Below are 26,959 nucleotides of genomic sequence, written 5' to 3' on the forward strand. Positions count from 1 at the left end.
AATAAACAAGTGAGGTAAACATGTTTATTTACATTTCAAATTTCAGAAAAATATTAGGCATTAATACTGTGTAAAGTAATAGAAATGTTCTGTACCTGTGGGCTGTATTTGTGTGCATGAGGTCAGGTCATTCACTTGATTCACATAGTGATAATGAGAGATACAGGATGTGTGATAATGTGGAGAACCATGCAGCTTTTATTTTGAAGGAAAAGGAAAGAACACGAAAGAGGGAAGGGAAGTTTAAAAAGATAAACAAACAAAAGTACAGAACTGAAAGTGAACTGACCCCAACACTGATTACAGCACCGGTAATCTCATTAAATAGTCGCTTAATATTAGAAAATCCTAATTATTAACATGTGGAGATAAAAACAGGACAAAATATGGAACTGTGGATACAATGTTATTCTGTTAGTGGGTTGTACAATATGACATACAGTTCATACAATTTTAGATTTAGGGAAGGTCCAGCCCTCAAGGAGACATAAACACATTTCTATACATTCACAAACTGACTGAGGCACAGCTTCGTCTTAATACGTATTTTCATGAAAACACATCTCAAGCTTCCTGGAACGGAAAAGGTTTTTTCCTGCAGAACAAACCCACGGTACCACAACAGAACCCAGTGCAGCGCTGCATATTTACACTGATATCTTCCATTCACATTTTGGTTCATTGTGGGACAGATGAAGTCCTCTGGTAAGAAACTTAAACATATTAATAAAAGATGCCGGTAGAGTAAAGTTGATTTCTGACTCTGGCATTGGCACACTGAAACATTAAAGTGGTCCAAGTCCTCAATTAAGAATATAGATAGTGGGAAATGAGAGTCTGATGAGGATGGTAAGATAGAATACAGAGAGCTATGATGTCATGAGTAGGGATGTAATGATATATTGAATCTTGTGATATCGAGATAAAACTAGGGCTTGATGCCGTTGTGGGACAGTGATGCTATCTACTGTGTCATTACATATTCATTTACTACCTCTCCTTGTCAAAAAATGTAACTGTTTTTGTTTGAACAGCAGAGGGCACAATCACAGTAGTCAAGAAGACAGACTCCCCTCACCCTTTACCTGCAAGCCAAGCTCTGCAAAAAGTGAACCCAACGAGACGGATGAACATGCCAATATTGAGGATGCTCCATCAACATTTAGAGCTGATATGTCATGACATTTCGGTTTTCCCATTTCAAGAACACACAATGGCGAAAAAGAACCTGACAAACAGAAAACAACTTGCAAATACTGCGAGATGACGGTCAACTGCACTACAGGAAACCCATCACACATGAGAGGACATTTGGCACATTGCACCCTGAAAAGCTCAAAACACAACAACAGCAAAGCTTCGGACAGGCCAAAGGAGCCTGAAAGAAGCATTTGGAGCCCCACTTCCACATAACAGTCTGAGAGCTGAAGAAATAACACAATGCATCAATGAATAAAGACTTTTCTGGGGTCAACAATGATGGATTTCAGAAATTGTGTACTTGAGCCAAAGTACACAATTTCATCAAAGCCACACTTTAGTCACGCAGTGATAGCAGCTCTGTACCAAGAGGCAAAAGATAAAGTCAAGCAGAGCCTCAAAGAAGCAGAGTGCATCTCAATAACGACAGATGGGCAGACTTCACGAGCCACTCAGAGCTATATCACAGTGACAGTTCATGTTATAACCACCAAATCACAAAGTCTTTCCCATCACACACTGGACTCAACATAGCTGAGGTTCTGAAATCTGCTGTTTTGAAGTGGGAGTTCGACATAAAGTGTTTTCCACACACTCTAAACCTCGCTTCACAAGTGGATTTGGGCGTAAATCATGCCAGTTGTCTACTTGGTCGAGTGAGGTGTGTAGCAGTGGTGTTTTACTGCAATTCAACTGCCACAGCTGAGCTCACCACCAAACAGAGACTGATATACCTGCCAGTCACAGTCAATCATTCACTGCCAAAGACAATTCATGCCAGTTTTTTGCTCATGCTTCGGTCATGGCTGGCAACTTTTACTTTATTTTATCAAAGAAGGAAAGCAGAAGGACTTTAAGTGAAAAATAAATTTTAGATGAAAAAAACAATGCTGTATACAGTAATTTATTAATAAGGGGATTTTTTTCAAGTAATTTTCTTTATTTCTTTAACATTGCAATAAATATCGTATCGTGGCCTTAATATCGAGGTATTATCGTACCGTGAGTTTTTGGTATTACATCCCGAGTCATGAGACAGTAGATTTTGCAGCCTCTTGGTTTGTATTTTTTGTCCTCCAGGATGCAGCACTGCCTCATACTTCCAGTACCTCTGTCATCCGGCCACAACTCTTGAAGAACTTTAAAATAAAGTTGTATAATTAACGTTGCACTCTGCTTTGTGTTCCATCAGTTGGGTTCAGCATCAAAGCTACTGAAAATACTGGGATTAGAATTTAACCGTTTAGTTTGAGAACAAATTAGAAGCTGACATTCATCCTGCTGATGTGCTTTTGAACAAGAATCTGAATCTTAACTTGCTCCAGAGAACCAGGTGAAAGGTGAGTTTCACCAAACCGTTTGAGTCCAGTTTAGATGTCTAGAGTCTAAATGTTTATGAAGTGAGTTTGTGACTGGAGCCTCCCTGTTTCAAACATCATGTTGTCCCTTTTAATTCCTTGCTCAAGGGCAACTGGAAGGCCATCAGAACTCCAGCTGCTAGAAGAAGCGGCTCAGTGTTCAACAGACTGTCCCATGTAGGAATGAGAACCTGACAGGGAGCTCATCCTGGAAAAAGAAAGGTATTAAAAACAGGTCTGGGGTCAGCGAAGTCTGACGGCCGGCTCCAGTTTGTTGGACAAGGCAGTCAGCACCTGGTCAAACTTATCGTATCGCAGAGCCTGGCTCTCCTCAGCTCCCCTGCTCCCCCACAGCAGCCTCATCTGGAAGTCAGTCAGGAAGAGCTCCAGGACCTCTGCCTGCTCCTGGAAACCTGCAACATCACATCATCTTATCAGTGTATCAACAGCAGACTTTACAATTTGCTCACAGTTATTTAGTTCCAACTGTTTTTTTTTCCTTTGACCCCATTTTTAAAAATATTTTTCTTCTTCAAATATTGAATTCAGAAAAAGAACAGAGAAAAAGGGCACCAGTGTCCTCTATATCACAGCACAATGATGGGCATTTGGGAAGGTCTATGTGAATTAAGTGGGTGAAATGAAAGAGAAGCCCTGTTTCAAAACATGTTGGTTGACACCTTGGATGACTCTTCCAAGACACCAGTTTGTGTGGCTGAATTATTGTTTGTGTTTAATTTTGTTGTCTTTTAACCATCTATGTGACAAGTGAAGTGATGACAGAGCACCTCAGCCATGTTAGTTGAGTTAAAGCCGCTGTGCCAGTGTGTAAAATTATGTGACGATGATGTCTGAGTGCATATGTTGTTGTGTGTAGAAAAATGAGACATGATGTGTTGCTTTCAGCCTGTTCATTCTTGGTGGTCATGTCTAGTTGGTAGCCATACATTTGTGAACTTATCACACATGCACATAAGAGCAAGCAATGGCAGAAACAGGTTCAAAATACTCTTGCCTAACTGAGTTTGAAGTGCATCTGCATTCTTACCTGGAGAAAACCAAGACTACATTTCTGTTAAAGAGCAGCAAATTAGTTGGTACTTTGGTACAATGCACACAGCGAAGAATCAAAGCAAACAAATCTCACATGGATTACTAGTGATTTAGAGGTAATATAGCACTACTACTCCAAACAGTTTTTCTGCTCTGACCGCTCTCTTACCGTGGAGTCGGCTCTCAGCGTTGGAGCAGTAGATGCCCCCCAGCTGAGCAATGGTCCTTGCTGCCCCCAGGTGGAACATGACCACGTCCACCCCAGCTTCCACTGTCTCCCACGGCTCTGTGCCCTCACCCACCGCCACGCTCTTCTCCAGCAGAGACAGGAGGGGTAGGATGTGAGGGAAGGTGGTGTTGGACAGCGGACAGCTTTCTGTAGGACAGACACACAGACAGAATCAGTGTGTTTTGTATAGAGGAAGATGTGCAGGAGTCAGTGTATATAACAAAGTTCTGGGTGTTTTTCAGGGCTCGAAACAGGTGGTGTGGCGTGTCAGAGGACCCGTACCTCTCCCGTCATTCAGACTCTTCATAAACGGCCTCAGAGTTTTTTCATAGAGAATAGCGCCCTCTGTGTGTCGCTGCCTTAAGGCTGTCCAGGTCTGCTCCAGACGGGACACCTGAGAGACAGAAAAGCATCCCTATTCAAACCAGGCAGTATTGGTGTCCAGATGCAGGGACAGGGCCACAGTGGTGGCACAGTTCATGATTCCGCTTGTGCATTACTAGCCATTATTTGACATAAATTTACAACTTTATTTTTGGCAATATTGTTTTAAGTATGTCATTATGAATTCCCCACTTAGGCTGGCATGCTATGTGTAATATGAAAACCCTCTGCTGAGCCCCTGCAGATTTGAGGGGTGTGTCCCACATTGTGTTACCAGTCTGCTGTATCCTGTCCCTGGCACAGGTTGATCTAAAATAAATTCTGTTAAAATACTTTAATATGTTTGTTTAGTTAGTAAAATGATGTTTTCTGAATGTTGCATGTAAAAGAGGAATTCCAGTTTCCATAAGAAATGCTTTGTGATGACAGAAAAATGAATGAGAAGGACTACGACAGAGTTATAAAAATACAGCACCTATGACACAGTATCTAATCTGTTAGGTCATCCTACTAATTTTAAATAAAGAACACAGGTCACAGATTGCCTCAGTGGTCAGCAATTTTTGTAGTTTTATACCACCAGTCAAAGGTAATGTAAGATAATGGAGTCATGAAGCAGTTTTATTAGTGCATATTTATGTACAGAGGGGAAGGGGTTATACTGCAAGTTTTATCGCAGATTATTGCTGTTTAAGGTAATAATAATTTTTTATCTCCACCTTGATGTCACATAATGTGTTAAGCTCTCAGCTACAGCCTAGTTCAATTTCAGCAAGGGAGCGCTGGTCTCTGTCTCCCCATGTTTTTTGCCTGTCTCCACTATCTCTGTCAAGGAAAGCAAAACATACCCATAAATGGCCTTGAAAGGAAATATTCATTGTGTGTGAGGCACATTTACCTGTGGCAGCTCTAAGGCTCTCATGACAGCAGCAAAGCCAAACATGTTGCCCATTGTGCTCTTGAGCTCAGCAGCAATTTGGATGATTTTATGCAGCAGGCCGGCCCTCTCCTCAGTCGTCCCTGTGCAGCCCAACACATCCACGGCCAACATGGTTGCCATGGTGTGGAACCTGCAGGAGGGTGGGAGGTGGGAATTGATTGTAGCTCATATCACAATCGTATCATTTTTACCACAAGTAAGGCACAAAATGTAAAGTGTGCCCTCAGGGTGGCACCAGAGGAGAAGTCTGCTTGAGTCTGAGATTTTAATCTTAGACTCAGCTTGTTAGTCTCAGTTGTACAGTCAGACTTTGGCTCAACTTTTCTAATTTTTCATCATCCTAAGCTGTACTTTGACACATTTAGAACTGACTGAACTGATTTACACTTAAATATCAAGTGTAAATTTAGCATGTTAGCTTGTTAAAATGAACACATTTATGCTTGTAAGGCTAAATCAGCATGTAAACAGGAGCTCTGAGCAAGTTCTGAACATCAGTCAAGATTCATGAACCAATAAAAAGTTCTTGTGTTCGTAAGAAGTTTATATACCAGTTATACCAGTTACGATATATCAGTTTCACCACCTTCATCGATGTGGTCATTACCATGTAGTTTTAGCATATTAAAAATAATGTGCTTCACCGCTGCGATAAAATGCAGGTAGAGGGCTACAGACATACTCATAGAACTGACTCCAGTAACATGAAGATGTAGAAGGTAACATTGCTAGCAACGCACACCAATTTCTCTGTTGATGGCTGCAAGAACCAACACAAACCTGAGGAAGTGGAGACCCAGTGGATTAACTTTATGCAAATGACAACTGGACTATATATTTCAGCTATATGTGTATACTAATTTCTTTTCTTCTGAATGCTTTGATGGGCAATATGATGGAGGATTCACTTCAAAACTGAAACTCAAGGATGGATCGATACCTACTTCAAACTTAGAACCTGTAAGCCTCATTAAGCCTAATTTGAAGCCAATAAAATAACCACAGTAGTATGTTGGATGTGAGAAACATTTTTGTGTTGTCTCAAATAGCCAGAGCTAACGCCATTTCCACAATTCATACTGCAATACGAGTGGGGCTTTGTTTCCTGTGTGTCCTTTGTTGGCAGAGTCTTGGTGTGGTTCTCCAGGTGTGTTGGGAGCTCCAGCACAGCTGGGACTCATCACAATCAGCACAGTATAAAGACTGTGGACTGCAGAGGACTCATTTAAGCTGTGTCCCAATTCAGCGGCTGCATCCTTCGGAGGACCCAGCCTACGCGGTCTCCGGAGGCTGGGTCCTTCGGAGGATCCTCCGTCGGCCGCATCAACTATCGTTAAATGGGACGGTCTAGCCTTCGGAGCATTTTGTGATTGCGTCACGACGTCATAACTTCTTCCCTCCTAACCCGGGAAAAACACACGTATGGGGTGCGGAGATGCGCCCGTACAGCTCCTATCGCTTGTAAGAGGCGCGAAATGTAGCCTATTATACAACTTACAAATTCACCTGATGTGAATATCTTCACAGCTTCGTGTCGGACGGTTCACGCCTCCGCGTCTTCCATTCATTTCTGATAATGGACACCTCGAAGGGCATTATCCCGCTTTTACCATGGTCACTTACGAAAGAAATAAATATTAAATCAATTATTAATACGTTAATGTTGTTTTTTTTTACCGTTAAAATCGTAAGTTTTTCACAAGAGGCCGCTGAGTGGACTATTTAATATCGCTCGTTGTGACGCGTTGCCAAGGTAACCGGCTCTGGCCACAGAACCTGCAGCTCGGTCGGCGCAACTGTTATATTAGGCCTAATCAGTGGAGGGAAGTGACATGATTGCTTAACGTTATGTTACGTGATACAAAGTATCATTTCAGAGGGCAAGTGCACCTCTTACCGCTTGTGTGTGTCCAGAGGATGATGCCAGATTTTGTTTCAACGACAGATAGTTTCCTAAATCATTTTTATTGCAAGAAATATTATCCACCATTCACTCTGATCATTAAATGTGGTTAAAGGAAACTGTAAAATCACTCATGTTTTCTACTGTCTTGCCGTTGTGTTAAAAAAACTGTGAAATAACGTATGTTCGAGTTTCTGTTGCCACGGTTACCAAGTAGCGTTTGAGCCAGCGCAATAATTTAGAACAATCAGGCTATTTGACTGGAACTTTTTTATAGGTGTCCTACAACACTTTTTAACGGACACCCTGCAGCCAATCACAATCGAGTATTCACTCAAAATAAGATATTAGTTGACATGCGAGCTTGTAACATTTGTAAGTGAAGAGTTTTAATAAGGCTAACTGTTAACTGAGCTCCTCATATCAACAGGTCGCCATTATTAAAAAATTCAATCGGTGCACAAAGCATCTTGGGATATGGGAGGACGTGAAGGATAGTAGCGACGCATCGAATTTGGACGAATTGGGACAGCCTTCGCGCAGCGTTATGACGTAATCGGCCTTCAAATCCATCCTCCGAAGGATGCAGCCCCTGAATTGGGACACAGCTTTAGTTTCTGCTGCTTAGTGCTACCTTCGACTATAAGTGATCCTTAGGTTTTTGTTCTCTTGTGTTAATCACCAGTGCCTGATCTCTTGCGTCTTTTTCCCTTTTGCTCAGTTCTGTTCATTCAATAAATTCCTATTTTACCCTTTCTCCTTGTCTGCCTGTCTGCTATTGACTCCTAATCCTGCCGAAACTTAACAGTTGAATCATGTTTTGAATGGAGTATAAACTTTATTTTTATAGTACTGTGGTAAAATACCATCACTGGAAAAAAAAAGAAAAAAATCAAGTGATATACATCTTTTGAGACAGTAAAGAAACACTCTGTCAGACCATTGAATCATTATGTGGCAACTGCTGGACCAAACTGCTGGTTGGATGTGGTTGCCTTCACATTTGAGAGGTGGAAGTGTCAAGCATTTCTGAATCTTTACTCACCTCTCCAGCAGGTCCAGTCTCAACTGTTGGCCATGTGGCAAAGTGAGCAGCTCCATCCCAGAACTGACTCCCATCATCCTTTGCACCTCCGGAGTCACCTCCAGGATCCTGGCCACCTGGGAAACACAGACTCATGATTATAGGCCAACTCCTGACAGTTTCTCTTTATATTTGGTGGGTGATTTAATGCACAGTGTCTGGCAGCATCATATCTGTGTGATGTATTCAATTTCAGACTTGTACTTTATTTCTTTAGTTAGCTGCAATTGTAAGAGAAAGAAAACGCATCCTGAGATATTCTGACATTGCCCACATCCATGGTTTTCTCCATCCAACACCTCTGTGTGTGTATGACTTGTGCCTAGTCCACAAGTACATTTCGCTTCTTTACAATGTTGTGTACACTTGTGGACTTGTTGTGGACTAGGCATTGCTTTACAACACCTTCCTGTACACACATTATAAATCAAAATGTGCATTAAAACACAGCTATTATCACCTTAGCGTTAAGTTGTTATGCCTAATGGGTAAACAAACACAAACATTAGCATTAGCATTAATTTAATGAGGTGCTTGTGTTGACCTGATGAATGCAAGACAAGTATTCACTCTCATTCGAGCTCTAAAAACTCCTGAGAAAAACATCGGACTCTTTAGCTGCTCGATGTTCCAGTTTCTTCAATAACTAGTCTTTAACTCTGTCTGTCTGGTGTTTGGTGCTGAGTAGCAAGTGTACAGAAGGTTTATCAGAGCTTTTTGCCAGAAACCAGCTGCATATCGCATCTGGACATGACATGAAAAGCAGCGAGTGGTTAGACTTCATCATAGCAGTAGTGTTGCAGGCCATAAAATGAAAGTAGAGTTGAGTTAGGTAATAATTCCACATTATAAATAGTCATTTCAGCCACTGTTAATGTGAAAACATTGATGACAGAAGCTGTAAATGGTACCATGCAGTCAGCCTTGGTGATGTGCTTGGCTGCTGTCCTGGGGTCAACCTCGGCCAGCAGCTCCTTCACCCTCCGCAGGATGCCCACCTCCAAAGGCTTATTCTCCTTGGGCATCAGTGGCGATTGGTACCTACTCGGCTTGAAAGAAGAGACTGTCTCCACCACCGGGGAGAAGTACACCTTCCCATCCTCCACCCTCAGCGGATCAATTGCCATTGACCCTTCCTCCACCCGCAGCCTCTCAACGTAGCTTTGAGGGCCCAAGTACAGCTCTGTGTAGCAGCTTCCACCTGCATCAGAGGATGGGAAGTCCTGGTTCAGATGAGGTTGGGGTCCGTCGTTACACTGTCTGTGGAGGGGGCTGTTGGGAGAGGGCAGGGGTCGGGAAGTATCCAAGCGCCTGGAGGGGGAGGGGGATGGAGCCACGCTGGCTGCCCGGCTAATGCTAGGACTTCTAGACTGTGGAGCTGGAAAGAGAAGAAAAAGCATTGAAGTTATTCCTTAATCCCAAGTCTTACCATCTGAGACACTGAGTATAGAAAAGCAGAAGCTGAGAAATGATTTTTCAACCCCTTTTTGTTCATACAGTTACATACAACACAAATTGTCCCTTGTCCTCACAAAACCCTTCAACTCAGCTTCTGGGTCAAGCACATTTGTTTTAATGTGTAATTTATTTGTCTCATAAAAGAGCATGGAATTTGCCTTATAGCTTAATGAATTAAACTATGAAAAAATGACTGAAAATGAATTTTAAATTGGCGATTGACAGTCCTCTATTCTGCAAAGACATGAAACCTTCTTCAGATCAAATGATTCTTTCATTTCTGCCACCAGAATCTATTTCGGGCCTAAATGGGGCCCAAAATTTAAGACATCTGTGCATGTGAGAACTTGTCCATGTATACACATACGATAAATTGTATAAACAAATCCGATATAAAATAAAGATCTTTTAGTCTGTAATTTGTATTTTTCTTACTTTAGTTCTTTCAAAATTTTTGAGAGATACTGAAACAAATATTTCATTAAATGAATAAAATTCATGCTTAGTTTACCCATCTAACAACTTTAGTTGTCATCTTTGTCCAATTCTGTAGCAAACATCTTATAATCTCTTGTAATTTTCACTCTCAAAGTTGTATTTTGTGCATTACAAAAGAAAACAACAGACTATACAGTTGGATGTGTTTACTGAAAGGACATTAAGGCACGAGGAAAAGAACATTTCGTGTAAATGCTTAATAACTGGTATTGTCTCTGTTAAATAAAGGATAAATAGATGGTGATGTATTAAATTACTCTTGTCTGCCTTGAAGCAGGTGGTATCATTAAGGAGACTCACCGAAGCTCAGCAGCTTATTGCTATCCTCTTACACTATTCATAGCATTAAACTAGTTTTGGGTTATTGTAATACAAAAGAGCTTGTAGGAAATGACCACTGTGTTTGAAGTTTCTGTTTATTCCTCACGCTTACTCTTTTACATTACAGTAGACTGTTTCACAATTATATGCTACAATATATATTGCGTATTAATGAACTAACACCATCTGATATAATCAGCCATGTCATTCAATCGGTTGAGCTCTATTTGATGCAGATAAAATCAATAAAATCAAAACAATGTGAAATATTTTAATAGTAGTGCACCACTTGTGCTCCAGCTGCTCACTTACTGTATCCTGTTAGCCATGGCTAACAGATTTACAACGATTTACCCAAATAATGAGCAGCTTACTGATTTAACTATGTTATTACAATGCAAAGAGGAAAAAGAGTTTTGTGTGGTATTACACTCACTGCTGTTATATGGAGTCAAGAGTGAGGATTCTCCACCCGTCAGCAGAGGCCGGTCGTCCTGCTCCGTGTTTACGTCTGCCTCCCTGTGGTGGAGAGAGGAAGGACTGCATGGAGACACAGAGAGAGAGATGGCAGATGGATATCACATACAGGAAACAGCATCTCATTTTGAATCTCATTGAAAAAAAAAAAAAACTTATCATCCTTTATCACAGGAATGGGACTGTAACAGAGAAGAGCACCAACTTTGTACACTACCTGAGACACTTCTATCTGTCCAAACAACAGTTTTTAAGATGTTGTGTAGGATCCTCTTTTGTGACCAGTTTTCTCTGAGATTAAATGAGACACTCCAAACCAAGTGTTTAGGCGTCCTGCTGAAATGATTAGTCAAATGATTAATTTGTTGATTGGCATAAAATTGATTGCCAACAATTTTGACAAGTGATTGATTGTTAGAGTGATTTACATTCTCTGGTTCCATGTCCTCGGAGTTTCCGATTTGCTGCTTTTCTCTGCTTGGTAAAATTTTACATTGAATATTCTGGATGTTTCTGACATTTTATTAACTAAACCTTTAATGAAGTACTTCTAAAAATATTCATCAGACTGGTGAGCATGATCATTTAATGCATCCCTTGACACTCTGAGTAAAAACATTTTGGTCTGGTGGTCTAGGAGAAATACAACTTAAAGGCAACATCATCTCTAAAGATAAAATATCAAGCAAATATGATGTATCAGTCATTAGAAGCCTCCTGTGAGCAGGTGCTGTTAGCTTCTTCTGATAGTTTGTACTCCTCTGAATGACACAAAACAACTGAAACAATTTATGAGACACGTCCTCTGTGTTGTATGTTTCACCTCCTCGGACAGACCCTCTCCTCTCCACTCACGGCGTCAGCCCGCCGTCCTGCCGCAGAGGGCTGAGGAGCGGCAGTGCAGAAGGCCATCTCCAGGTAGCTGAGAGGCAGCGTCCTGTTCACCGGCTGGTGAATCTGAGCTCCGCTCCACCGGGTCAGAGCCGCCCTGCTCCCCACGTAGAAGTGAACAAGAGCCGGCACAGAGTCAAAGGCTTCGTCCTCCAGGCAGTACTGGACCCGAGTGTACGTCTCACCGCACTGAACCACCGTCTTCCTGATGAGGAAGTGAAGTGTCTTCTTCTCCCAGTGGCTGGTGAGGACAAAGTCTCCCTGACTGGACTGAGAGTCTCTGATGAGGAAGTCGCCTTGGATCACCACCAGGCTCTCCGACACCTGAGGAGACATTTTAATGCTTCTTGGTTCTCCGAATCACTATGTGATCTTTTTTGGTTTATGTTTTAGTGTCAGTTGTATTTATGTAGGTAAAGCATATGTTCGATTATTTTTATCGAGGTTAGGGTAAGTAATTTTGGGTTAGATCTCTGTCAAGTCATCACAAGTTACCCCTCTGACAGAAACATGACCTTTATTTCCAATTAAATTAGTCCAAATCGGGAGGAGGCTGACATAAATCTAAATGTATCTGTTTGTAATTCTGGCTTATTCAATAAAAGAGCAATTCAAACTATTTGTTTTTTCAGTTTATGAACGGTTTCATCCAGAAAGGAAAGGCGGGTAAAGTGAGGATATCTCATATTCTCAGATTCTCAGACAAAAAAGCCAATCAATCAGATATCTCAGGACGATTAATTCGATGATTCCTGCTGCATCTGGATTCACTCTAACGATTTCACCTGGAATATTGTATCTATTCAGATACTTATCTATTCATCTAAATCATGACTGTTTACTGCAATAATACTACTATTTAGATGGATCCCTCCTTTAAAGGAAAAATCCACTCTAAAATACAATTCAGCTGTGTTGCTTTAAAGTGAAACTTTGAAGGTTAGGTCCTCATATCCTGTTCTAATTTGGAGATCCCCTTCTGAGCAAAACGCAATGTAGAAATTCTTCAGATGAGAAATGACCTAAATAGCAATAATGTAATTCTGATCACTGCAAGGACTCACTTCCCATTTGGGGACAAGACACACGTCCTCACATGGTAACACACTGAAGTTTTAAATTAAGATTTAGATTAAGATCAGGATACGGGTTAAGGCTTTGGGTTGAAGTTATGGCAAGTATCCAGGCAATGAATGTAAGTCAATGCAATGTCCTCCTCAGTCACAAGCATACTGTGTGCATGATTGTGTGTGTGTGTGTGTGTGTGTGTGTGTGTGTGTGTGTGTGTGTGAGGCAGACCTCCCAGGGGATTCGTCCGTGGTACCAGGCGTGGCTCTTCAGGTTGGTGCCGCTCAGTTTCAGCTCGTCCTCCAGCTGCTTCCTCAGTTTCTCCGAAGGCGGTTCCAACCAGAACTTGTCTTTGGAGAACTTAAAGGGCATCACAGGTGCACAATCAGATGCCAAAACCAAACCAAACAAAAACAAAACTATAACAAGAGTTTAGAGCATCATGTAGCAACTTCTGACAGTGGGTTCAATACCAGCTACCAACAGAGGTGTCTGAAGTCTGCTGCCTTTCTGCTGCTGCTTTCCTCTTTCCTGCCATCTGTAAAAGCAAACCAGAATCTCTTTCCTCAAGAAAGCTGCTTGAAATTTTGTCCTCTGAGAGAAGCATTGTGGGTAAATCTAGTCAAACTGCTGCCTTCTCAGCTCTGTTTTTGTGTGTGTGTGTGTGTGTGTGTGTGTGTGTGTGTGTGTGTGTGTGTGTTAAGAGGAGAACAGAACGGGGATGGGGGGGTGGGGGGGGGGTGGACAGTTCTGGTATTCCCACACTGGCACCCACACTGGCGGCACCAGGGGCCCGAGACCCAGACCAATGCTAGAGTCTTGGCCTCGTCGCCGTGGCAACGTCATTGTGCGATGGGGGTCATCGCTCAGTGGTGCTTTGTTTGACATGTCATTACACAAACACACACACACACAAAACAAAATGAAGATACTGTATATCAAGAGTTTACACTGACGGGCTGGGAATGCTTTTGTTTTCAGACGCACACACACACAAGTTACTGTTATTACACTGTTGCATAGGTGACATGTTGTTTTTCTCCTCCCTGGCACCTCCCACCCCTCGCTTCTTGACAGAATGGTTTGTCCCAGTGGCCTGTGTATAAAGGGCTGGGCACCAGGCCAGGAACACTTCAAAACAAAACAGGAGAGTGTGTACAAATGTGTGTGTGTGTGTGTGTGTGTGTGTGTGTGTGTGTGTGTGTGTGTGTGTATCTGTGTGTGTGTGTGTGTGTGTGTGTGTGTGTTTTGGAGGGGGAAAGACCTGGAAGCATCTACTGAATAGCTTTAATTTCATTAGCATTATCATTCATTGCCAGCTTGTCCCATTCAGACAAGTGTGTTTGTCAAGTATCCAATTATAGGTCAATGAACTGGAAATTCTCTCGCTCTCTGTGTCTCTTTCCACCTCTTACAGGCAGAGCTGCCGGCCGAATGAAGGCCGTCACCATTACCAGCGGCAACAGCTTCAAAGTATTTCACTGTAGAGGACAGGGTTCCCCGACTCCCCTCTGTCACTCGAGCTGACTGGGTTAGACCCTGTGTGCTGTGTGTAGAAGATCACAGCAGCAGACAGACACAATTTTTAATTTCAGATTTTCTGAGCATGGTGTCGCTGCTGGGAACAGAAAGTGTTTTCTCTGACAAGAGGAAGAGAGCAAAGCAGCATCACAGAGTGTTTGACAAAGACAGATTTAAAGTCATATATAGGAGAAGCCCACCTTCACGTACTCTCCACTGCTGTCTGTCAGCTCCTGCAGACTGATAAGAAAAGAAACATATGAGAAATTTGGATCAAAAATGGATATCTGAACCAATTTGGTGGCACACCATGAAGAAGATGCTGAGATATTTCAAAAAATAAGAGAAAAGCTTGATGTGCCGGTGGCGAGGAGACGTCAGAGGATCATCAAAGTCATTAGGAACTTTGTGGGTGACGCAAATACTTCTCGTTTTCCTTTGCAATTTCCTTTTGGGGATCAATAAAATGCTCTATCTATGTATCTATCTAGGATTCATTTCCTGTACACCACCAATATCTGTACCAGATATCATAGTAACCCATTCAATAGTTATTGAGATGTTTCAGTGTGGGTCAAAGGAGTGAACCGACAGACTGACTCTTCATTCCCACAATGTGTTTTTATTAAATGTGGCTATCTCTGCCTGGAACCTTCTGAAATTACTTGCAAAATTTGGTCTCTTTCTGTGGATTTGCTACAGATGCTATGCTCTGTCTTCTGGCTGCAGATACTTTGTGAGTTACTGTTTTAGATTGCTCCTTTTTATTCTTATGGGATCTGACAGCTCCTGGTTTGTTTTAGATTGTTTCCAAGAGACAAAGAACATTTTATTCAAGTATTTTGGACTGTTTTGTGTTTTAGTCAATGGGTCTTTTCTGGTTAAATAAAGGATAAATAAATTGAATAAAAAATAATAATTTACTCAAAGAACATTTCTGATTAAATCAAATAAATAATCATTCAATATTTATTCATTGTCGGTGAGTACACAGACTGAAAGACTCTCTAAGTTACATTAACAATGAATTATGATTAATTAAAATTAGAAGAGTACTGAGGTTTGAGAAAATATCCATTTTGCCTTTAATTAATTTCAGCAGCTCTTTGCAGGGAAACTTTCTTGGACATTATTGGGAAGTTGTGAGCCTCTTAAAATGAATGCAACAATCACATTTCGACATCTTGAGGAAGGATTTAGTCAGAGATTAGCATTCATCACGCTTCACCTTGATTGTGAGGGATCAGATTTGACGGACGGTGTCATCTGCCTGGCAACCGAAGCAAACAACCCAAACAACTGTTGAGGTTAGCATTTTTATATTAGCCAATCCTGAGTTCATGTGTGGGAAGGTCCCACTTCTCCCAACAGCACTCGCTTCAAACCAAAAGCACAGGTAGCAGGAGCTGCAGTGGAGCTGAAGTTCATCTGAAACTTTTGAATATTGGAGGTTTTTTTTAGTACTTTGAGGAATTTAACCCATTTTTTTTATTTAAGAAAAGAAGCCAAAATTCTAAACGCAAGCAACCATACAAGAACTTAAAATGTCGATTTAAATCAGAAACTATCTGATCAGAGAATAGCTTGATTTTTGATATGGATGTGAAAACACTGACCTCCTGGGGGCACCACAGAAAAAGTAATTAGGATTCATCTTCTGGGCACCATGAATATCTGAACAAAAAGTTAACGGCGATCCATTGGAGAATTGTTGGGATATTTCGGTCTGGACTAAAGTGGGGGACCAGAGAAGTATTGAGGATGAATACCCAGTCCTAAGTACTGTAATAGTACTGATGGTAGCTGTAGTAGCAGTAGCAATAGTAGTAGTAGTACAGTTTTCTGTCCTGTTGCACAACTCTCTGACAGCTGCAGTGTGTTAATGCGCCACCACCCAGCAACAGCTTACAACACAACATACTTCTCCAGGGAGGACGGGGAATATTTCTACTGCTGTGTGAAACCTCAATCTGCAAAAGACTCTGTTTTTCAGGATTGAAGCAAAGGAAACTTCCTTTCTCCCCGATGTCCAACCAGTAATCACACCAGCTGGCTTCTCACCAAGTCCAAAGGCTCTGGGAGTCATAAAACTCAGCTCCACACACGGGGGAGCGCAGACACTTTCAACTGACGTTCGACAAAGGGAAAAACACTCAAAGTGCAGTGCAGTGGTTTCTTTCTCACAGCAGCGATGTGTCAGTGAAACTGGCTTTTCTTTTTCAGTCACTCTGCTCTTCCTCTTCCTCAACATGTTGCATATTTCCATGAGTCACGTCAAGGGAGGTGACCTTTTGTTCCCAAACACAAACTCTGAGAGCAGGCAGCAAACACACACATACAAACACTTAAGTAAAACACACACTGCATAAGAAACTCCCTGACAATCAAAAGCTGCGTTCACAAACCTTATCTAGTTGATTTTATGTCCTGGATTGCTGCTTGTATCTGTGTGGAGCTCATTGGATGACATCAGAATTATTATTTTTTGTAATTATTTCCTAATCAGGGTAAAGTCTGGGAGGAGAGGATATGAATGTATTTATTTCTGACATTTTGTTTTCCTGTGAAACTTTTCTTTCATCAGCAAAAAGAAAAGAGATCATGAAATGACAAGAGCTCTAAAGGAAACCGGTTTGATTTATTGAGATCACGACATACTGTAACTTCTCACGATCACAAGAAAATAACTTAAAACATTTCATCATCTGGCCCTCGTTACAAGTAAAGCACTGCTTCAACACAGTATTAGATAAGATAAGATCAGTTAAATATTGTTGCACATAAATTACAGACACTTTGATGCAAGCCTACTGTACCCATATGTTACAGTCTAGCCTTATCGTTGGAAAGCGGTTTTATTCCTTTGTATAACAGCTGATTCCAAATGCAGTGTCAATCCAGGAGTGAATAAAATAAATAATAAAATGATAAAACTTTGGCTTTTCTGGAGAGTCAATGTGCATGAATGTTGGGAGGCAGGACGGTGACGGTGTCAATGATTTGACGCGTGTCGAGATGCTGCCAGTATGTGAGCTCACGTAGAAACCAACAGGTGCAGGTGTTTTGATGCAGATTTGATGCACATTGTTTTATCCATTCCTAAACACTCGTCTTTAGCTCATGCTCACTGTTAGCGGGGCACATAACAGAACTTTAAGCTATGCAGTTGGATGATTTTGCCACAACTGGGAGTCATAACAAGCTGCAGTCAGAGGGCTTGTTAGCTTAGAGAACGTTTTTGCTCTCTTTAATAAAATTGATTAAATACTGGACTATATTGTGTACATTCCTGAGAACAAAATACCAGTAGGGTAGGCAGTGCCATGCAGAGAAAATACAAGGTATTGTTGGGGAGAGGGATGTCCGACCACCATGATCCATGGATCAGAGGGCTATTGTGACTTACTAGCGCTTGCACGTTCCTGGCTTGCTGGTATGTTAGCTTTTAGCTGGCCAGCTACAATAGTTCAACAACCAGCCCTACGAGTAGTCCTCCCGTCCACAAGCTTCAACAGCAAAGCAATTTATGAAGACAGACCAGGCCTCAAAAGCTTGTTTTCATACCTGTCCCAATGGACCGCCATGTGCACATGCAAAGGGCAATTTCACAAAGGTCTCAGTTAAAGAGGCATCTTGTGCAGCAGATAACCCCTTGAACAGATTGACTCTTCTTAGTTTTGTGAAGGACAGCAGAGACCATGACAGGAAACCACAGCCTCAGTGAGCGTCTCCGCCTCGTGTTTCTGAAGCGATGTCCTGACAGCCCTCTGAGGGGGGACACTCTCTCCACTTGGGGCTGCATTCCCCAAACCAGCATCAAATTTTACAGCACTTCCTGCTCCTCCAGCCAGAACATCTTGCACCACCACATTAGACGCACTCATAACATCCACATACACACACAGACACTAGCTCTAGCTCCAAAGCTCCCATAATAACCCAAAACAAGTGTGACACCACCTACGTGTCCACACAGAGCAGAGGCTCTCGACGTTAACCACAGACAGACAAACACAAAGTGGAAAAAGAGATGCAGGCAGTGAGCGTGTCTGACTTTTAAATGAAGGTCAGGGTTAACCTCAGTAACCACTTCAGCTCTGAGTGATTCATAAAGTGTGAAAGAGAAGCGTCCCTCTGATCATGACAGACGTCCAACTCAACACTATGGCTGATCTGCCACCTCCAAGGACGCCTTACTTTCACTTTGTTGGCTCTCGTTGAACTCTGAAACACTCAATTAGGTTAAATAAATTCAAATAGAAATGTTATAAGTAATATTAAAGGTGTCTTTTGTTCTTCATATCAAAGGGAAATACAGTATTTTAGAAATATTTAAGATGTGTTGTGAGTAAGTTCAAACATATTTCCCCCGTTTCTACTTTTAGCGTGTTTGAAAATGAGAGAAAAGCCAACTTTGATTGAGCACACTGATATTGATATTAATGAAAAGATCTCATTTAACACTGCAGGAAAACTTTCATTCTTAAGTGTTCGACCAGCAAATTCTTAGCATGAAGAGGGATTAGTCTCTTTTGAAGTGTAACAATGGAGGACAGCTGACTGTTTTGAACATCAGCTTGATTTCGCATTGATTTGCTGTGAATAATGACAATGATCTCCACCACATCAACCAGCCCAAGTGACAACATGCAAACTTTAATATTCAGAAATCATTTACACACCAGACTTGTGGACTTCCCCCAGGAAGTTATTAGTTCAAGTCAATGTTAAATTATGTGAAAACACAGTTGTACAATGAATCAACAGAGCTGAACCTGAAGCAGCTTGTTTATAGATACGCTGCGTATGTCGCGAGCTTACTGCTATCTATAGCTGCAACAATTAGTTGATAAATTGATTAGTTGTCAACTATTAAATTAGTCAGCAACAATTTTGATATAGATTAATCATTTTGAGCCATTTTTCTGAAAAGACCCCTAACCCTAACCCTAACCCTAATTTTCTGATTTCAGCTTCTAAAATGTGAATGTTGTCTAGTTTCTTTACTCCTCTGTGACAATAAACTGAATATATTTGAGTTCTGGACAAAACAAGACATTGTACAATGCAACTGATGCAAATTGTTCAATATTATTCACCATTTTCTGACATTTTATGGACCAAACAACTAATCAAGTAATCAAGAAAATGATCAATAGATTGTAAAGAAAATAATCAGTAATTGCAGCCCAACTGCCATAACTGTGCGGTTCACATGATCACCTTACTCCATAAATACATGGTCTTTAAACCCCACCTAAATTTCCCTGAAACTTCATTAGTCTAATATTATATTTCTGAAAATTTGAATCATTTCTTCTAATCTTAGATGAGGGAAATTGACTTTGTAAAATGTGAACATCTAACAGCTATTGAATGGTAAATGTTCTCCAGCCACTCAAGTCATTATTTTTTGTTTGAAATCTACCAAACACCTTCATATTTCACCAGCATTCAGCTGGAGAAGTCTGAAATCTGAAACAAGATATGGCAAGACAAGAAGGTCAGGTCAGGTGAAAGCTCACTTGTGAGCTAGCCTTATCCAAAACTAACGCCAAGTTTAGGTATGGATTTTCCCCTGACATTAGTCGTGATCTGTAATATCAATACTAATAGTTCTTGGACAGATAGAAAACACAGGAGCACCTGATGGCAATAAGTGTAGAGATAAGACTGTGAGTAATGATCAAACCAAAGTTCAGTGGAGCTGAAAGCTGAGAGAACACATTTTGTTGGTAGATACTGCAGCTTCTCTGAGTGTTCAGTGAAGATTATCCAAAGGCAGGGTGCAGTATGTGCATTTCTTAGGTAATGTTACTGTGTGGGTTCTATGATGATTGTTGGGAAAAATAATCATCCTGAAAAAACTCAAATAAAAACATTACACCTTATCTATGTGTTTGACAGTTTTGCTCTCCAGCCTGAAAACTTCAGACCCTTTTTTTCAGCTTCACTGTCTCTGTCGTTCCTCCGGTTAGCCTTTGCAGGGCGAGCACAGTCAAAGGTCAAATTCAGGTGTAAGTCAGGTCAGACCGAAGCACACAGAAGAAAATTAAACAGGCGCTTGCATCTCTGCCAAAAAAGCCTTATCACTGTTCTGAATGAAACCAGACCAGGATCAAATTCCTCCTCTTATGTAACAGATTCAGCCTGCACTCCTCCATATAACACACAAACAGGCAGACAGACACACAGACAGACTGCAGCCCGGCCTGGCAACCCACTGACTTCAAAGTGGACTAGTTGTTGTAAATGTTTCACTACCAGCTTTTCATGTTTTAAAGCCAGTAACCTAAAACATGTGTCTGTTTCCTGCTCTCAATGCATCAACCGCAGACGACACGCACGAACAACCGATTAAAGTGGAGACATTAAGACAGTCCTTGAAAATGTCCAACTTTTGCAGGAGACAGGAGCAGATGACAGTGAGACAGCGCACAGTCCTCCTCTGACACTGACTGTCAGAGATGCGAGCTTCTCAGAATAATCTCAACACAAGCACAGCACTGACTTCATCTCACCTCACCCGCTATTCATTTATTCTTTGATACTAGTTTTCTCACCTTTTCTCTCCCTCCCCGGATCGGGTTGACCGACAGTTCATGTGCCCAACTTCGCACATCTTGTCCGGCACAGTCCGACACGCAGCGCCGCGGAGTGCGAGTGAAGCGGAGCGGCAGGCGGGGAGCCACTGCGCATGTGCGCTGCTGCCGCGGTCTAATTTCCGCACGGCGTTACGGGAGCAATATCGCAGTATTTCTTCTTATAATGACGTTTTTCGTAAAATTACACAACTTCTTTCATTACATTACGACTTTTATAGAGAGTCACTAAAAATAAACGTCGTCTTTTTTAAGGCAAATCAAATAATGGTGATTATATCGGTTATTAAAATCATCTGTATTAAATGAGTGTACATTATGGGTAGGCTGTATATTCTTATTTTAAAGAGTTATTTAATAGTTATTTTAAGTCGTATTTTTATTGTTTTTCTTTTGTTTTCTTTATTGATGGCTGTGATTGAAGCAGAACTCGGATCTTTCACTTCTAAGTAAAATAAGTCATAGATAATAGTATTAATAGTAAAAGTGTAGAAATACTCTCTCATGCATTAAAAAGTACAAGTTTTAGCATCATAATATACCAGAATACTCATGATGAACAATGGCCCATTTCAGAATAATTTAACTTACTGGATTCTGATTACTGATGCAGTCACGTGCCATCACTTGAATGCCACAGCTGGTAAAGGTGAAGCTCATTTTTATTACTTTATATACTGTTGGGTAGATTGTGAATTTACGCCGAGGAATTGTTAAAGTCTTAAAACTATAATAATACATCATAATTGATTTCTTGATTCCATTTTGAAAACTCTTGAAAGTTGCTTTGCAGTGGAAACAGGTTGAAATAATCCCACCACAATGATTCTTTAGAAAACAAGACTTGACAAGTGACAGGATGGAAATTTTTTCTGCTTTAAACCTGAACCATTCAGTCTCATATGCTTTGACCTGCTGTTTGTTGGGCAGGTTGAATAACCAAACCACAGACTATTTTTTGGGCTGGTCACTGCATCATCTGAAAGTGCAATAGTTCAACGTTCTCACCTGTCAATGCTATCCACTTCCTGTAAGTCCTTGACAGTCTTTGTGGTTTCCTGTTTACTTGTGATGCCTCGCTGCTCGTCCACGTGGCTGTTAGCTGCTTCTGCTATCGGGTCCATCGGCACATACACATCCTGCGACGAAGACACTTTGGAGCCTTTAGTTGCCATGTTTGAGGGCTCTATTGCAGGTCTATCATGATCTAAAGCATCCTTGGTCCTTGACAGTCCCTCTTGGCTCTTAAAGAGGTCCACTGAAGGATCACTGAAGCGGCTTTCAGGTGCCGAGGTCAAAGGTGATGTCTGAGTGGGTGCTGGGGGATCGGGCAGCGGCCGGTCCAGACTGCTCAAACTGAGGGTAGACAGGGCACTTAGCAGGGGGGAGTCTCGGACATGCTCCCCTGACTTCCACTGGCTCTGCCCCCCACTCACCCCCTCCTCCTCCTCTGTCTTCTTCTTCTCCTTCAGCCCCTTCCAGCTCTTCTTCTGCTTCTGGCTGCGGGGCACCGTGCCCACGTGTGTGTACATTTCATTGGAGTGGGCATAACTGGGGCTGTGGAGGCAGGGCTCCATGTCATCCACCGACTGCCCCCCCACTGTTGATTTGGCACCACCGAGAATCCCATCATGCTCTGGGGCTGCCTTGATGTTGGCCTTCTCTGACGAGCGGCGGGTGGAGAGATTAGTGAGGCTCCCAAACCATTTGAAACCTGGAGATGAGGAGGTAGTTAATGAGGGCTGCCAGAAACATTCCTTTGACATCATTAGACGTCCTTTTCATCATGAATTTAAGTCTGAGTACGTAAACTATGACGTAAAGAGTTTATGATGTCACACACAAATCAAACAAATGATTTCACTTTTTATAAACACCAGATGTAATTCAGTCAGAGAGTCAGCTGTGCAGAGATTTCTCTCCAAACTCTGTGGTTCAGAGTGAAATCTCTCCACAGCTGTTGGATAAGTGATTTTGAATTTGAATTTGAAGGTATACGGTCCCAAATGATAAATTCTAAATGTGTTTGCGAATGTTAGAGGCAGCACATTTGCATATAATGTCCGTGCAAAGATGTTAGGGGACACCAGTTTGCCTGTGAGGATTCAAGGTGAAGACGTCACCATGGAAGCTGAAAAACTGTCCAAGCTTTTAACAAGAGGGGCCATTATGGAGGGAAGTAATAGAAAGAGCTGGAGCTCTTGGCTGAACACATTCACACACAGTCCGAGATTGCTTATGCAATACCTGAATTTCCCCTCCCCCAAATTCCTGTTAGCCTCATCTGTACTTACGTTAGTTTTCAGGTTTGTAATGAGCATTACAGCCTCATGGGGCTGGTAAAAATGAGACAGGCTCTGTCAAACCTAATGTCCAATCACCTGTGATATGTCTGCACACTGGACTGACCTACCAACCTTACTGATGAGGCAGTCTAGTCTGAGATACTGAATGGTGAAGTGTAGAAAACGACTTCCTGTTCTTTCAAAAGATAAGATGTTACACTTAGTAGAGCAGAGAAACACAAAATGTGACTGTTAACCTTGTTATCAGAGCTGTGTAAAGAAGGCAAAACCAAAATATTCGAAAAAAAAAAAAAAAATTTAGGTCCCTCTAATCTGACATACTATCCATCATGTGTTCCACCTGCTCGTTCCTGCTCAGGGTCAATGTCTCAGTCAGGTATTCCCTCTTTAAGATGTAGTCATACATTTTAAGGACAGTTAAAGAATAATGTGGGATGTTTAAGTCACCAGCAGCTGCAAACAGTTAATTTTCACTTTGTCCTGTGAAAAACAAAAATGTTTTCTTTGCCTCAGAGTCATGTGAGGAATGTTGTTGTGCCCTCGTCTGCTGAAACTCTCCCCGTTTCTATTCTAAACTGCAGCCCCTCCAGCTCTCAGCAGTGTTTGATTATGTTTCTGCCCCAGGGACCTATTAGACTCGGAAAACACTGATGGATATTTATTTCCTCAGCTAAAGATAGACTAATGATTTTGAGAAACAGCGAGATGGGAGTCGGTGGGGGTGCAGATGCAAAGAAACTACATATGTTGTTTTCATGTTAGAGTTATGTAATGGGTTCCTGATTAGGCCGTTAAATATCTGAACGCTGTACGATACAGTGTGTTGACATTCATTTTGAAGTGCATTCTTTACTGTGATTGTGGATTTGATGATGCATAAGTACGAGACCAACACAGGTGCTTTCAAGATTTGTCAGTCACTTTAAAAAACAACAGTTGAAAAAATTATTCATGCGCCATCTTCTAATCTGCTTCCTCATTGGTTAGATGAGAATTACATGACAAAATGGATGGCACTTTCATATCTGTCCACTAAATAAATGTAAGTCCTCCGCCAGCCACCAATTAGCTCGCTAATTAACCACTTAAACAAACAAGACTGCGCCATTGATCAATAACAAGCCATGTTGACAGGGCTGGCCACTGAGGGAACGGACAGACAGAGAGTCCATGAACAGGAAGCTATTAGCTCTCATTAACTGCGTGTCACCATCCAGATTTACTGAACCTGGTCTGTCAGAGAATAAAGTGCTCCACAACTGACACATGTTTTACTCACAGTTATGAGACAATGGGACAAATATGATTATTAAATAAAACAGGTGAACTTATTGTCCCGTTAGCAGTCAAGCTAAGGCCGCTAATGAGCTTGTGTGTGTAGCTCACCAGCTCCTCCCGCCCACATACGTCACCCAGAATCAAATATTCCATGAAGACACGTAGACTAACTTCTCCTGGTGTGACGAGGCCTTAGCAACAGCAGCAAAGTCCTCTTTTCTTTTGGTCAGACAACACAGCCAAAATAGGTCACTTATCAGGGAAACATAAAGGAGGGCCATTTTAAATGTTTGAACAAATGACTGATGGCGTCATTATGATGGTGAGGACAATCTGTTAAGATTCAAGATCCTGAAGGGTGCTTGAGCTTGTACACAGTAGTTGAAGTGGACTTTGGTTTTGAAGTAAAGTTTCAGCTGACTAGTGTTAATTAAGACTAGAATGACTTTTATTCACTTTGATGCAGTTAATTTTCCAGTTTCTCCCTGTTTTGAGGCTTTGTGCTAAAATAGCCTAAACACATTCTGGATCTGTCTGCGGACTGGACTCAGTGATTAAACTGATATCCACTGAAAGGTCACATACAGCAGGATTTCCAAAAATGTTTCTGAAAACTGATGATTTATTTCAGTTTTGGCCCTGTTTTCAGGCCTAAGCAAGCTGAATGAGCAGCCTTCAGATGCACCATGGGTGAAATTCAGCTTTTAAACAGTGAACAACTATCGAGTGAGAGTGAGAGAAGCGCTGTGAGCTGCCGTCCTTTCAGACATTTGCTGTCTTTTCTTAGCTCAACTCCGTGCTAAACTCTGCTCTGAGCCGGGCTGCTGTCCATTCAAACTGCACAAAGACACATCTATGCTTCATTTACAATAGACCAAAAAACTATTTGTAAGTGGAACAGTGAACAAAGACGCAACACACACAAACACACACACACACAGTGAGACAAGTGTCAATAGATCACATTCTTTTACAGGATTACACAAATAAACCCACATCAGCCTCTTTTCCCTGACTCATCATGTAACACTAAGTCTCTTTACTAATTCATTCTCCACTGGTGGATAGTAACTAAGTAACTACATTTACTCACATACCGATTCTACAGTTCTACTCCACTACACTTTAGTGAAATAATGTACTTTTTACATTTATCTGACAGCTATGAATACTAGTTACTTTTTTAGGTCGAAATATTTAAAATATGTACGATAAGCTTCTAAGATTAAACCAGTGGCTCCCAACCTTTTTGGCTTGCATCTCGTTCTCATATTTCACATTTCAACAGGATGTTCGCAGGAGTGGTGGAAGAATTATTCAGATTCTTTACTTACAAATACTGCATTACAAGTAAAAATCCTTCATTCAAAATCCAATCCATTACAGACATCTCATCAGCTAAATTTACTTCAAGTATTAAGAGTAAAAGCACTTGCAGAAAATCAACAATTGTGAGATGATAAATGACTTAATTAACAGTGTTGTGCCAATGTGTAAGCAGCGTTCAGTAGTTCAGTCCAGTGGTTCCCAAACAAAAGGGTAGGTCACAGCATAAATGTGAGGGCTCATGAGATGATTAATAGGAGACGAAAGAAGAAAAAACTGTAAGCTCTGATACATAAATTCGGATTAATTTTTCAGGGCTTTCCCTAATGTCTGGACCCAAACATGAAACCATGTGATAGATTTAGAGGGAAAGTCTGAAAGGCGTGAAATGTGACAACGAGGCCACAACTAGACACTACGAGGCCACAGACCAAAACTGTTTGTTTTGTCGTCATCTGTTTTTAAAGAAACTGTCAAATAAATGTAAATGGAGTTAAAAGTACAGTATTTCTCACTGAGATGTAGCGGAGCAGAAGTATGGAGTCACATTAAATGGAAATACTCATAAAAGTACCTCAAAATTGTGTAAAAAGTACAGTGCTTGAGTAACTGTACACACACACACACACACACACACCCACACACACACACACACACACACACACACACACACACACACACACACACACACACACACGCACACACACATAACAGTCACAGGGGACATTTTACAGAATTCTTAAGAAAAATACAACAAATGAAAAAAGCAATATTAGTAATGCCTCTAAAAACAAAGAAGTCTACTATCTGTTGTTTTGTCACATACACATTTATATACTGTATTTTACATAACAGTTCACTGAGATGTCAGGCTTTTCTAATGATAATTTGGGGAAATAAACTCTAAAAATATTGCACAACAGCATCATGAAGTAAAATGTTTACTTACTCAGTTTTCGTTTGTTCATGTTTCAGACGTTAAACTTTGACTTGACTTTTGGATACATTCACGCATAGAAAACGGTCAGAAAACCTCCACTTGTTGCTGCAGTGTGCCCCTGA

General features: G+C 41.3%; 1 protein-coding gene across 2 annotated transcripts; it reads right to left on the bottom strand.

Moving 5' to 3' along the window:
- Positions 1–5: 5 nt before the first annotated feature.
- On the bottom strand, positions 6–26,959 carry sh2d3cb (SH2 domain containing 3Cb). 2 transcript variants are annotated; one of them, XM_076730181.1, is made up of 12 exons: positions 26,847–26,959; positions 21,996–22,701; positions 14,586–14,625; positions 13,096–13,224; positions 11,729–12,120; positions 10,865–10,968; positions 9,063–9,529; positions 8,113–8,228; positions 5,123–5,294; positions 4,123–4,234; positions 3,781–3,987; positions 10–2,971 (listed from the first exon to the last, which is right to left on the bottom strand). In XM_076730181.1, the coding sequence occupies exons 1-12, from the start codon at positions 26,863–26,865 to the stop codon at positions 2,802–2,804; spliced, it is 2,634 nt and encodes an 877-aa protein (XP_076586296.1). In that variant the 5' UTR covers positions 26,866–26,959; the 3' UTR covers positions 10–2,801. The 2 variants fall into 2 exon arrangements, with proteins under 2 accessions (XP_076586297.1, XP_076586296.1); XM_076730182.1 differs by lacking the exons at positions 21,996–22,701; positions 26,847–26,959 and adding an exon at positions 20,949–21,144 and having other exon boundaries at positions 6–2,971.

The sequence above is a fragment of the Chaetodon auriga genome, chromosome 5, assembly GCF_051107435.1.
Source record: "Chaetodon auriga isolate fChaAug3 chromosome 5, fChaAug3.hap1, whole genome shotgun sequence".
Lineage (NCBI taxonomy): Eukaryota > Metazoa > Chordata > Actinopteri > Chaetodontiformes > Chaetodontidae > Chaetodon > Chaetodon auriga.